Source organism: Leiobunum rupestre, chromosome 9 (genome assembly GCF_980474605.1).
Source record: "Leiobunum rupestre chromosome 9, qqLeiRupe1.1.hap1, whole genome shotgun sequence".
Lineage (NCBI taxonomy): Eukaryota > Metazoa > Arthropoda > Arachnida > Opiliones > Sclerosomatidae > Leiobunum > Leiobunum rupestre.
In genome coordinates, this window is record NC_143392.1 from 17767194 (window position 1) to 17781618 (window position 14425).

General features: G+C 35.1%; 3 protein-coding genes across 3 annotated transcripts in view; 1 reads left to right on the plus strand and 2 right to left on the minus strand.

Moving 5' to 3' along the window:
- The window catches only part of LOC149926746 (uncharacterized), a 109485-nt gene that overhangs the window by 57486 nt on the left and 37574 nt on the right, over window positions 1–14425 (minus strand). Inside the window, exon 4 of the mRNA XM_090157748.1 lies at window positions 13123–13127. Within this exon, the coding sequence (XP_090013874.1) occupies window positions 13123–13127 (5 nt within the window). The remainder of the gene's footprint in view (window positions 1–13122; window positions 13128–14425) is intronic.
- On the plus strand, window positions 5943–6733 carry LOC149926748 (uncharacterized). Its single transcript, XM_090159265.1, has 3 exons — window positions 5943–6055; window positions 6114–6669; window positions 6725–6733. Coding segments are annotated over exons 1-3 (567 nt in total). The 5' UTR covers window positions 5943–6053.
- On the minus strand, window positions 13735–14351 carry LOC149926749 (uncharacterized). The gene is made up of 4 exons (XM_090159266.1): window positions 14311–14351; window positions 13972–14252; window positions 13783–13911; window positions 13735–13742 (listed from the first exon to the last, which is right to left on the minus strand). Exons 1-4 carry the CDS (start codon window positions 14328–14330, stop codon window positions 13735–13737), a joined length of 438 nt encoding a protein of 145 aa, XP_090015392.1. The 5' UTR covers window positions 14331–14351.

Here is a 14425-nt window from a genome sequence, read left to right on the forward strand (position 1 = left end):
CGTCGTAAAATAGAAATTTCCCATCTAAAATAGGGGAAAATTTCAACCGTCGAGTGGAAACACTGTTCCAGCGAATTGCTGGCGGATAAATTATCCGCGAAAATATGTAATTTACTCCACAAAGAAAATGACTCGTAATTTCTATAAGAAATAGCTCTACCACTACAAAATATGCCAAAATACATTAATAAAGGTAGGCGCAAGATTAATACTTCCTTTCAGTTTTGTTCTAATATGAGGATGCGTATGACTATTATTATGTTTGAATATTTAAATTTAAGCCTTGGTTAGGCAGCGGCTAGGAGTGAGGAACCATTTTCTTTATTTACAATTTACATAAGCTATGAAATACAAGTAACTTATTTTGATACCCTTCGCCGACACAACGGAATAACTTATTTTAATATTTTCGCGCAGTTCGAAACGATTACCCTTAGAGGTCGGCAGTCAATTAATTTTTATCCATGAATAAAATAAGATCGGCTATATTTAAATAATATTTATTTAAATAACCAATATATTGGTTATAGTTGAATAAAACTTGTAAAATGTTTAAATAATCGAAAGTGAATAAGCCTATTATTTAAATAAAACAAACAATTATTTAAATAAATACCACTTTTATTCAAATAAATGCTTGATTGCGTAAAAAACATAATTAAATAAGTTAAAATGATATTCTTTTTACCAACGTTTTTTAAATAAATCGGAAAATTTGTGGATAATGAATAAACAATTCCGAACACTAATTACCCTTAAATTATATTCCTTAATAACGCAGGGTTAGTACACGACCTGGAATACATGGAAAACCGGGAAAAGTCAGGGAATTTGAAAATGTTTCCCAATGGTCAGGGAATAGTCAGTGAAATTAAAAATGGTCCGAAATAGTAAGGGAATTTTAAAATGACCCCAAAAACCAATCCGGAAAATAAATTTTTGAAAAATGTATTAAAAATACATAATTAACATTTTTCAAGATTTTACCTCAAAACATAAATTTATTTTACAAAAACGGTCAGGGAAATTTGGCAATTTAGTCAGGGAAAACCTGGAAATGTCAGGGAATTTTATTCCAGAAATTTTGTACGAACCCTGTAACGTCTTCTCTGCACTTCAGCCCAATCTACAACCGGGCTTGGATTAACCGCCGTCATTTCGCCGAAATTGGTTTTTCCAAAAGTGGCATAATTACCAAAAGTGTGACAATCCCTGTACTTTCGTATGCTAAAGGTTTAATGAATGCTCGGCTCGAGACCGACTACATAAAAGATTATTTATTGTCGACTTTCTGGATCTTTTTTTAGTCTTTTGTATTATATCGTAGGTAGATTGCGATAGCATCTCCACAGAACGACGAAAAATCAAAAAATACACTAACTTTGACCAATGCTACCCAGGTAGCAAAATTTCGTTGGAAAACGGTTGATGATTAGTTGATAATTAAACGTTATTGACTCGTTGATAACACGTTTCAAAAAACTAAACTCTAACCAATTTTGAACGTTTATTAGAGCACGGCCAACTTTGATCACGCGCTGTTCGCGCTACTACGGCCAACACATTCGTCGAAATTCCGCGAGCAAGGATTTTCCCCCTATAAACTGTACTATAATGTGTAGGAGTTCAGCGCCACGCTCGGTGGTTATATTGTCCCCAATGTAAAAACTATACTAAAAATAATAATTCGCTAGGGGCGCTGACGTCATACACATCTTTTGCTCATAGGTTAACACAGGAACGTCAACGAATGAGATGGCCGCTGTAGCGCGAGAGATGCGCGAGAAATCAAAGTTGGCCGTGATTAGAGTAACGTAAAATATACGTAACTTTCGGAACGTTTTTAAAATGTTTATTTAACTATTTTAAAACCATTAGATTAGCCTTTAAATTGTTTTAATATCAGGTACATAGATACAAAATACAAATGAGCTTTAAATTCAGGTACTCTTGCAAATTATATAGGATTTAGGGCTCGCATCTTCAAATTGATGTAAAAAAACTCTCGCTGAAACTGCAGGCCTTCTTTTTAAACGAGTGGAGACATGAAAATTCTCCATTTTGCAATCTTTGATACCATTAAAGAAGAAAATAATATAAAACCAATTAATTTTAAATAAAGTTCCATGTAAATTGCAATTATGTTTGGATCAGAATCCGGTTCATTTTGAGATTCAACTAACTCTCTCATATTAAAGCTCATTCCTCAAGCTGCAGGTCTACTTTGGGATATATTAAGATATCAATTTTCTACAATTTACAATCTACATTAAAGTTTAGAAATTGACCAGTTAAATTAAAATGAAATACCCTATATATTTTTCAAGAGCTGATAACAGACTAAAACCAAATGGTTTTATGGTTCTAGTTTAAAAAAAAATCATTTTTCAATCTCTTAGCTAGGTATACATTTCGAAGAAATAAAAATTACAGTTGAAATCCTGATAAAAGGTCATATCTAATTTTCTTGAATTTTTACTACCTAGCTAATAAGATGGAGACATGGCTATTTTTGACCATAAGCCAATATACTTACAAGGAGACTACCCGAGGTGTAACACACCGATTTTAAATTAAAGCCTCTAACCTACCAAAAAATAAACCGCGGTTTAATGGACCACCCTGGTTGGGAAAAACAAAAGACCACTGGCCAAAACAATGCCAGAACCCAATTTAAAATTAGTAGCAGAGGAGAGGCGAAAACTAGTCATGTCGGTGAACGTAGTCAAAACTGTAGGGGTGAAAAAATAGTCGATTTAGATCGAAGTAATTCCCTAGATAAAATGTTGCGCGTAACAGCTTAAGATTTGTAAAGGCGGTTAGAAAATTAGGCAAAACCACAGGCCCTATAAGTTCAAGTTCAAGTTCAAGTTTGTTTATTGTTAATCATTTAACCCCGGAAGAAATGAAAAGACATTCAGGCCGAAGAATATCGCCCGGAATTAAAATCACTCGTAAAGGGTGGAAAATGGCACCCTTCGTCCAACATCGCTTCTTTAAGCCCCATCCTAAACGAGGGGGTACAGTGGCGGACTGGGTCTTATATTTTGGGCTGCCAGAAGACAAAGGGCCCAAGCTTTAACAACTATAACGCTAACATGTTTGAGGGGCCCACTTCATGAACGGTCCATGGGGCCCACGCCGCCCACCTGCCATCGGGCAGGTTCACTCTATGGCCAGTCCGCCACTGAGGGGGTATTATTTGTTTGGGGGGCGCCTATGGGAATCCGAAGACCTGACTTACAACGAGAAGCGCTCCATCATTTCAAACAAACTTTTTCGATTTTCAAAATTATTAACGATAAGAATAATAATAATAAAATTCGTGCCTGCATTGTAAAAAATTCTAAAGGATATGACATTAAGCGTTCTGCGCAGCATTTAGCAAATTTAGAAATTACTGATTAAAACATTTCTTTCTAGTGATAATTAGCATTAACACCGGGGGGAGTGTTAAAAAACTGCCTCTTAATTTAATTAAAATGTTTAAATCAAATGTCGTAAATAAATAAAATAAAAAATGTAAGTGCAGAACTAAAATTGTATAATTTAGAATAAAATCCAAACATGTATGGATTCCAATTGCAAAAATAATATCTTAAAGACTTTCCAATGTAAAAATATTCCTCTAAAAATGTCCATTGTATTGTAACGCCTAGGCTCCGTTGTCGACGCGGGACTCTTGGAACCGGGGAAATGGACAGCGCCAATTTGGCGCTGTCCATTTCGCCACTTGGGCAAATTTCCTCCGTTTTCCCCGGGTGTCCAAGATTCCCGCGTCGAGTCCGTTGACGTCACAACCCAGCTTTCTTTCATTGTATTTGTAAAATGTGTTGGCACTCTCGACCTAGCCTCGAAGTCGACAAGGATGGAAAAAATTTAACCATTCCTAAAAATAAAACTTTAAAAAACAAAACTTGTCATTTACTTCAGAAAAAATTACGGTCCGGAACAAAATTATACAGGGTTTTTCAGAAGTCAGTGCAATAAATTTGAGGTGTTATAGGGGTTTAGTAAAGATGTCTGGCTGTCTTTGTCGCGATCCTCTGCGACGAATAGGAAAAGCGCTAGAGAGCGTTAAAGTTTGGCATATATAGAACGAGATTTTTACGCATATATAGAACGAGATTTTTACACATATATAGAACGAGATTTTTACAAATATATAGAACGAGATTTTTAGAAATATATAGAACGAGATTTTTAAGCATATATAGAACGAGATTTTTACGCATATATAGAACGATTTTTACACATATAGAACGATTTTTACACATATAGAACGAGATTTTTACAAATATATAGAACGAGATTTTTACAAATATATAGAACGAGATTTTTACGCATATATAGAACGAGATTTTTACACATATATAGAACGAGATTTTTACACATAGTCCAGGCATTAAAGGAAATTTCTCGGAAAAAATTTCGGAAGATTTGAAAATTGCCGGGTATGTAGATTTTACCTTCCTGATGAACGTAGGGTGGTGTGCCCTAGTGTCCAGAGTGAGCGTTTGCCGCCATCTTGGAAAATGGCCGCCAAAATAACTCAATTTCTTGCAATTATCATTATAGCTTCTAATCCGTACACCCCACAAGGGTATAATATTTTTTTCAGATACAGGGTTCAATTCCGTATAAGAAAATATATTTATATGAGTATGTACCTTTAAAGGACTGACCGCTATAATTTTTTAAAGTTTGAACACTTGTACGATAACATCGATTTTTGAGGGTTTTTCGAAAGTTTTCACGTATTCTAATTGGATTAAAAGCCACCTTTAACCAAAATTTCGCGGTTTTACTTGACTGCCATGTAAAGTGCCAGTTTCATGATACCTATTATCTAGTGTGCATAAAAATAAGTATGCCGCTTTCGTTATTTTTAGCTACAGTATAACCTACCTCTTTTTATCGAAGTTTGAATTCTGCCACATTAAACAATTAAGAAGAATGAAACTACTATAGTAAAAACTGATAAAATTTATAATTTAAATACATTACCTTAATATTAATATAACAATTATATAAATTTCAAATATAAATATAAGTTGCAATATAATTTGTTTTTGCCCATTGGAAATCGGTCTAGGTTAAAGTACAACAAAAGTGGCGTTTGGGGAAAGGGCATAACGTGACATGATTTAGTTAATAAGCTGCTCATTAGGGGTGCTGATCTACAATGCTAAAAGTAGGAGCTACTGTGCCACTTGTATCCTATAATATTATGACAAAAGAAATTTTAAATTAAGTGTCCACTCCAAGCAACGTAGTTAAAGGATGATAGTTAGAGTAGAAGGAAAGTGAGGGTATGACATCGATCCCGGGTTCGGGTTTGGGTTCGGGATCGAAATCCGGGGTTTAAGGGGTGAAATGGGGGTAAAATCGTCGAAAAGTCAATGTATTTATGATATTTCTCGCGACGATGTGTTTTTTCGTATATCAACATATTGTGTCCAGGCCAACTTGTTCATTTATCTACGCTTATCTCGAAAGACACTTGAACGTATATCTTATCGCGTTTTATCGTGCGGCGCGCGCGCGGATTACCCGGGGGACGCGGTTAATTTGAATTGAAGAGTTTTTTGACGTCATGGAATATGGGGCGCGGTTAATTTGAATTTAAAACATGGATTTGAGTGTTTTGACGTCATGGAATATTCGTTGTTAAAATGACGTAGAATGGAAATATTTTTAAACTTCATTTTAATATCATTGTAGTACTTAAATATGCTTGACACGTGAACCTTTCTCACGAGTATTTCAAACGAATATCTAAAGTTTAAGTATGAGAAACGTATCGTTCTCAAGTATTGTAATTGTACACGTGATTCCGTATGAGGACCGGGTAAATTCCTATATACGTAACGCGATACACTTCAAAATGCGTATACGTAGAATGGAATTAATTTTAAACTCCATTTTAATAAATAAGATATCGAAGATAAATAATTTCAGAGTATAAAAAGGGAAAACCGTATAATAGTAAGACCATATTTAGAAAGTTCACCATCTGAATTGTATTGGAAGTGACTCCGAGGAACCTTAAAATGTAAGTAGGAATACTCAGTGATAACTCTTAACTTTGTCTTAATGTATCTATTTTATAGGAATTGTTCATTTCCTGTGTCTGCTGACAAAGGGTTAATCGTTTATGCAGATGAAACCATCTACTGCGGTCTATTAGATTTAACAAAGGGTATCAAACTAACAGAAGCGGAACTGCAAGAGCTATGGACAAAGAAAGATGACATTGAAGCTTATTTCAATAACGAAGCTGAAACTTCGTGGGTTTTCACAGGTTCTGAAACCAAACGGTTTTCGGTTCATAGATTTGTCGAACAAAAGGTTTTAGATGTTAGACAAATGTACCATGGTTATGGAGTAAACTATGGAAAACTGTTACCGACTAAAGAGGGGGTAGCTTTCGCTCAATCTTCTTGGTTGAATTTCCTCGACCAGTACGAGTCTATTCAGAAGTGTTTAAAGAAAATCAAGGAAATAAAGGAGGCGATGACTAACGTTGTAATTAAACAATTACACGAAGCTCTTAAGAAAGCGTGCAATGGCTGTCAAATTGATCATCCATCTCAACTCCAGCATGATTGTATCATGACGGATTATTCTAAGCGCGTAGATTTGCATTTTTATGAAATAATTATGTCGGTAGATTGTGAAAATATTATTGAAATGTTTACTATTCGCTGTGAATTGTCGAAAGAAATTTTAAATAATATAATGTCACTAATAATATGCAATGCTAAAAACTTGTTAAAAAACTAATAAAATTGATTGCACTAATGTTCCGATTCTCATTTACCATTATGGATTTAAGCTTACAGCATCCAATGAATGGGCTTGTAGCCGGGTCCACCCAATGCGGAAAGTCATTCCTGGTGGGACGGTTGATTCAATATAAGAAGACCTGTATATCCCCTCCTCCGGAGAGGATAATATGGTGTTATACCGAGTATCAGCCGAAACTATTTCAATCAATATTAGAACACACACCTTCAGTCGAGTTTCACGAAGGGTTACTCGATGTTAATATATTAAACCCGCAAATTAGGAATTTAGTTATTTTAGACGATTTGTTATGCGAGATATCTAATAATAAAGATGTAACTAATTTATTTATTCGTGGATCTCATCACAGAAACACCTCCGTACTAATTTTAATGCAAAACCTTTATTACCCCGGAAAAGAAATAAGAACTTTAAATTTAAATGCTCATTATCTATTTATTTTTAAATCACCACGAGATAAATCAACAATTTATCATCTCGCGAGGCAGATATCTCCAACCAATAGCAAATACGTTATTGATGCGTTTCAACAAGCTACGTCACGGAAGTTTGGGTATTTATTAGTTGACTTGAAACCTCACACCCCAGATCAGTATTTACTACGAACAGGTTTAATACCGGGTGAAGAATCGGCTGTCTTTATTCCAAAATGAAGTGTATTATAGAAGGGAATTTTTTTAGGGTTAATCGAGAGTGGATTATTAAAGAATTAGCTTACGTAGTATTAGAAACTGAAGAATCGGAAGTGTTTACTTTCAAATCTCCATGCCCTTTCAAAGAGCTTTCAAACGAAGATAAAAGACAATGCAGATGGATATCTCATAACATTTGTCACCTTCGATGGGATGACGGCGAACGTCCTTACAGAACGAGACGTGACATTTGCAATCAGATAGCGGAAAAAGCGACTTCGTTTTTCACCAAAGGTTTAGAAAAAGCTGCAGTATTATCGACACTCCTCGGTGTTCCAGTAACTAACATCGAAGATACCGGTTGTCCTAAATTATCAGAACTAGAAGACGTTGAATTAGACTGTCCTTTTCATTCCGAAACTGTTCATTGCGCTTTAAGAAAGGCTAAGAAAATCTATAAATGGATGTCTCAAAACGAGTAAATGAAAACCTAGACTTTCTACGTTTCCTGACATCCTGTAATCTAAATCAAAGAAAGACAGCTATTAAATACGCTAGCAAGGAAGCTATACTGGCTCTCGTTGAATGTTGTATAAATGTATTACACGGAACAATTGAACTGTCAGAACGTCATCGTAAGCGGTTAAAGAAACATAGCGCGGTTATACGAAACGTGTCAAAGAAGAACCCTTTATCAAAACGACGAAAGATACTGGTACAAAAGGGTGGTTTTCTTCCATTTTTATTAGCGCCACTGCTATCTATCGTTAGCTCAGTCGCCGGAAGTGCAATAAGCCGAGCTATAAACCGATGATGGCTCGAAAAATGCTTCTAGTACCTGAAGATGTAATGGAGAGATTAAAAAACAATACACCTTCCAAAACAGAAGAAACACCTGAACTTCAAAAAGAGAAGACACTCGATGATGAAATGAAATCTATTCTAGATAATCCAGATTTAAACGAATCAGAGAAATTAGCATTATACAATCAAACTCTCCAACGACGGTTAACTTACGTACGTAAAGAGCAAATCTCTCCCGTTATTGAAAACTCTGAACGACCTAAAACTTGGTTCGCGCAAATATCTTATTCTCTACCTGCAACTTATGTTAGTGATGCAATTTCATTATACCGAGCGACTACGGAAGATCCTAGATATATTAGATGGACTAACTCAGGAGAGCTTTCTATTCGAGGACAAGTGATTGGAGGATCTAATATAATCGATCTTTTGTATGACGCTGTGAGAAAAACGCCTGGAACAGTGATTGATCCTATAGGAGTTACTGAGTTTTACGAGGGCATTCATAAGTCAAATATTTCAAAACGTTTAATTAAAAATCCTGTAAGATTGACACTGTTAAAAACATTCGCTGTATTTCATACACCACCAAGTAGTTCAATGTTATCATCATCTTCACCTAGTCCTCTAAGACCTTGGATACATACTAAATAAAATATATTAACCTGATAATTTTGTTCTCATTTCATAGTATAAGCCTACAATGGAAGGTTGTACAGAAACGGTCTCTTTAGGACTTTTAGCCTATTTATCACAATCATTTTCAAAATCACCGAAAATTATCACAGCTGTATTAATTATCATAGTTATTATAATATTAGAATTATTTAATTTCCTTTTTTGGCGTTACATGCCATTACATCAAAATATTACCCAATATGGAGAAAGAACTTGAGCAGATCTATACTAACCCCGTAGACCCAGGGTCATTCGCTGGAGTTCGAGCGCTCTATAATTCAGCTCGACATAAAGGTTTAAAGGTTTCATTGGAAAAAGTAAAACAATTTCTAATAAAGCAGGATACATATACGCTGCATAAACCTGCTAGAAGACGATTCAAACGAAATCGAACTATTGTTTATGGAATTGACGAACAGTGGCAAGCGGACTTGGCAGATTTTCAGAAGCTGTCTAAATGTAATTCAGGATCTCGCTATGTATTATGTATTATCGACATATTTAGCAAATACGCTATGGCTGTAGCGGTTAAAAATAAGAAAGGTGTAACAATTTTAGAAGCGTTACGTAACGTTTTTGAAAAAGGCCGTCAACCGAAAAGAATTCAAAGTGATCATGGAAACGAATTTGTCTGTCAAGAAGTGCAGAGTGAATTACAACGAAGGAACATTAAATTTTTCGCTACCCGATCAGAAATGAAAGCGTCCATTATTGAAAGATTCATTAGAAGTTTTAAATCTCGTTTATATCGCTATTTCACGCAGAATAACACCCTTAAATATATCGACGTTTTAGATGATATTATAAACGCTTATAACAATAGTTATCACAGATCAATTAAATGTAAACCCGCGGAAGTTACTCTAGATAACTCTGCTAAAATATGGAAAAATCTTTACGGTTCGGTAAATTTTTCTCCTCCGTTAACATACGCGTTTGAAATTGGAGATATTTGTAGAATAAGTAGAAATTTATCAATTTTCGATAAGAAATATAACCCGAATTTTACTACAGAATTGTTTAAAATAGCTGAGAGACTACCACGTGACCCACCTGTATATAAGCTGATGGATTTAAATTCTAACCCCATTTTAGGAGTATTCTATCGAGAGGAGGTTCAGATTGTTGGTCGAGATTTAAAAGACTGTTACTTCATAATCGAAAAAGTAATAAAAAAGAGGAAAAAATCGGACGGCCGCGTAGAACTGTATGTCAAGTGGCAAGATTACGACCCTACATTTAATTCTTGGATACAAGAAGTGGATTTAAAATGAGTTTTTACGTAACGCTACCTTCAGATTCCTCGTCATTATATTACCAAGATAATAGCGTTGGTAAATTTCGAACGTATTTAGCTGAACCGTTAAGATTTGAGGAACAGTACGAAGTTGGGTTAGCGGAAATAAGCTATCCTCGGACATGGCATAACGTTCGAAAACCTAATCTATTGGTTATTAAAGACCCTCTCGAATATGATAAAATGACTGATAACCCTCTAGTTAAAGACCCTCTCGAATATGATAAAATAATTGAAGTTCCCGCGGGTTTTTATAAAACTCCGGAAGAACTATTACATGTTATGAACGTCCACAACCAAGAAGAAGAACAAGTTACATTCGCTTATTTAAATTATTCTAATCGAATTAAAGTTAAATTGCAACCGAAAATCAGAGCTGTAATTGGCTCCGATCTATCGATTTTACTAGGTTTTAAGGATAGAAGAGATAATGATTTCACCATTTTAAATTCAATGATAACCCCCTACCCAGTTGATATGAACGCTGGGTTACATTCCTTATTCGTTTATTCTGATCTGGTTGAAAATAGCGTTGTTGGGGATAGTTTAGCACCTCTATTAAGAATCATAAGCGTCGAAGAGAAAGCCGAGTCTAATGGGAAAACAACTACAAAAATATTTTCACAACCTCATTACCTACCAGTCGTGTGTAATAATATTAAGACTATAGAGATTAATATAACAGATGATTTAGGTGAGCCAATACAGTTTCATAGTGGAAAAGCTCACGTTGTATTACATTTTAAACCCCGTAAAATGTGGACTTCACTATAAACCTTTAATCATTCAGGACACACCTTCATTCTAGCTTAAGAGAGCGAACAGTTAACATCATGAGGTCTGAATATTCACCTTCAAGAACTGATTATGAAAGTTACTATTTAAACCAGGTTGGTTTCGGTGGAATACCTGTATATAGAGGTTTAGCCGTGCAAAGAGGACATGGACTAGGAAATATATTATCTTCAGCGTTTAGATTCGCGGTACCTTTACTGAAGAAAGGCGCTACTTACTTGGGAAAAAAACTTTTAAGTACCGGAGCGAAAGTAGCGACCGATGTTGTTAGCGGAGTCCCAATTAAAACAGCGCTTAAATCGCATTCTATTAACGCTGGAAGGGAAACTTTAGCTTCAGCAGCTGATGAAGCCATGAGACTAACATCTTCAGCTACGGATCATATTAAAAGAATGACGGGTTCCGGAAATAAAAGGAAACGAACTCAGTCGAAAAGCGCCATTTCAACAGCAGGCAGGATAGCGAAAGGACGGTTCCCTAAACGTTCCGATATATTCTCATAATGTCCCTTTTACACCCGCACTCAGTTGAGTGTATAAATTCCGAGCTAGATTTGTTTCAAGTACCTATGACACAATCTTCGATTATTGGTGGAGAATGGGTTGAGTATAATCCAATATCAAATATAGTTGATAACGCATCAATTACATTTTCTATCAACGGTAACTCTGAAACGTATATAGACCTTTCACAAACTTTGCTGCACGTTCGAGTTAAGGTAACTAAAGATAATGGTCAACTACCGCAACCCGCGGTTCCAGGTGTTGCGGGTGGGGCCGCCGGAACTCCAGCCGACAATATCGCCCCCGAGAATTTGTTTCTTCATTCGCTTTTTAGCGACGTCCACGTATTTCTTAATGAAAGATCAGTAACACCTTCCAGTCAAAATTACGCTTATAAAAGTATGATACAAACTTTATTAACGTTCGGAGATTCTGCGAAAAAAAGTTATTTAACGAGTTCACTTTTCTATCGGGATACGCCTGGAAAGTTCGATTCATTTTTCGATAACAATGGTTTCTCTAAACGAGCGAGTTTAGCGCAAAAAGGGGCGATTGACTTGTTAGGCGTAGTCCATACTGATTTATGTCAACAACCACGCTTTTTATTAAATATGGTTGATTTGAAATTTAAATTCGATAAAAATAGAGCAGCTTTTTGCGTTCATTCCGACGTAAAATGTAAAGTGGAGATTTTATCAGCTTCCCTTTATCTGAGGAAAGTTAAAGTGATACCGGAACTATCGCTCGCTCAAGCCAAGGCGTTACAATATGGAACCGCTAAATATCCTGTAACTCGTTCGGAGTGCACCTCATTTTCTATACCCGCTGGTCTTATGGCTAGTGTGCAAGATCATTTATTTACCGGACAAGCACCTAAGAAAGTTGTTATCGGGTTTGTGGAACAAAAAGCGTTTCTAGGAGATTTGAAAAAATCTCCGTACAACTTTCAACATTTCGATTTATCAAGCATTGGATTGTACATTGACGGTAGCAGCGTCCCTCATAAGGCGTTATCTCTAAACTTTGAGGAAAATCTATATATTCAAGCGTATTGCAATCTTTTCATTCAAACTAATCAGTGGAACGTAGATGAAGGGAATCAGATAAGTCGGGAAGATTACCCTAACGGAAATTGTTTATTCGCGTACAATTTAACCTCGGATCTTAATAACAACGCTAATCACTTGCATCTTGTAAAAAAACAGTAACCTGAGATTAGAATTAAAATGTGCAAAACCGTTACCGGAGACGATTTCCATTCTAATTTACGCTGAGTTTCAAAATTTGATTGAAATTGATAAAAATCGAACCGTGATTTTCGATTACAGTAATTAATGGATTCGCTACAGATAACTAAAATTCTTGAAAAAGATTTAAGTACTAAAAGTATATTTCAAGGCGTGTTCGCGGCTGACAAGCTACCTAAATACGTAAAAATATTCCCTTCTCTATTTATTGTAAATACCGATACGAGTGCTGAACCTGGAGAACACTGGGTTCTAATATATTTTTCTAAACATAAAAATTGTGAATTCATGGATTCCTTTGGAAACCCGCCAGATTATTTTAAATTTAATGACTTTATTGAACGAAACAGTAAAACTGTAACTTTTAATTCTAATCAATTACAGAGTAATTCTAGTAATACGTGTGGAGCATTCTGTATCTATTTTGCTATAAACAGGTGTAAAGGAATAGAAATGTATAACATTGTGTCTAGGTTTAAGAAAGATAAATATGTAAACGATAAAATGATTAAAGAGTTTATGTGTAAAATGTATCCAATAAAATAATTTTTTTTTACAATTTATAGCAATAGCAGTTTTTTTTTATATATACATAAATACAAGCATTCATTATAATTTTTCAATATCTTCATGACCGTGCGCTAATGTACGAACCCCGCAGGGTAGAATGTATCTCTTATCATCATTTGGTGATAAACAAAGTTTTCTAGTATTTAAAGTAAATAGTTCATGCTTGAAACTAGCTATACGCATCATCTCGGCTGACATGGTTTCTTGATTAAAAAGACAACGTTCATAGTCTTCGTGGCGGATGACGTTTCTAATAACGTTCATGGCAACGCCCTTACAAACCTTTTTATGGTTTAAAATTGACTCTAAAGATTTCCCCAATCGCAACTCCTTTTCTATCTCTTCAGCGGTCTTAGACTCCCCGTACAATTTAATAGAATAAAGCTTTGGACGAAGTCCTACAAAGCTTTGAATTAACTGCGAATTTGTCTCGTCTTTAAAATAACCGAGAGCTTTTTTATTCTGATTAGAATGAAGGAAATGCGAAGGTGGATAATCAGAGAAGTCAAAGCGGTTTTTATGAACTTCAAAGTCTTTATAAACATCATCCGTCTTAATGTTGTACGTTAGACTGTCTGTAAAAATTTTATATATTAGTACTATTTAAATAAAAAATGCATATTAAATTAAATTACCAGTGTCTGTAAATAATAGTGATGCTTTGTCCCCGTACGTATTTTTTATGAATCCATAATGGAAGCGATACATGAGCTCCTTGGATAAATCTAGAATGGTGAATCCGGTAAATATAGGCCGGTTAAGAACAATTTTAGCTCTCTTCTTATGAGCGCCGGCTAACTCTTCATTAAAGATGGTAAAGTGTTCAAACTGCGGAGAACTTGTAACTTTTAACATTCTTTCTGGTTTATGAATCAACTCGAAATTTATATGCTTCCGTAAATTTTCCATTGTTTTTCTAAAGAATTAAATGAAGTAAGGGAAAAAACAGCAATAAATTATTTAAATTGATTTACCCGAAAACAGAGTTAACCATTAGTTTCCAGAAATTCTTTTCAAATGAACTCTTGGATAATTTCCTCTGTTCAGTGTTGAATCTAACATATTTTTCTAACCATTTTCCTTGAGTGA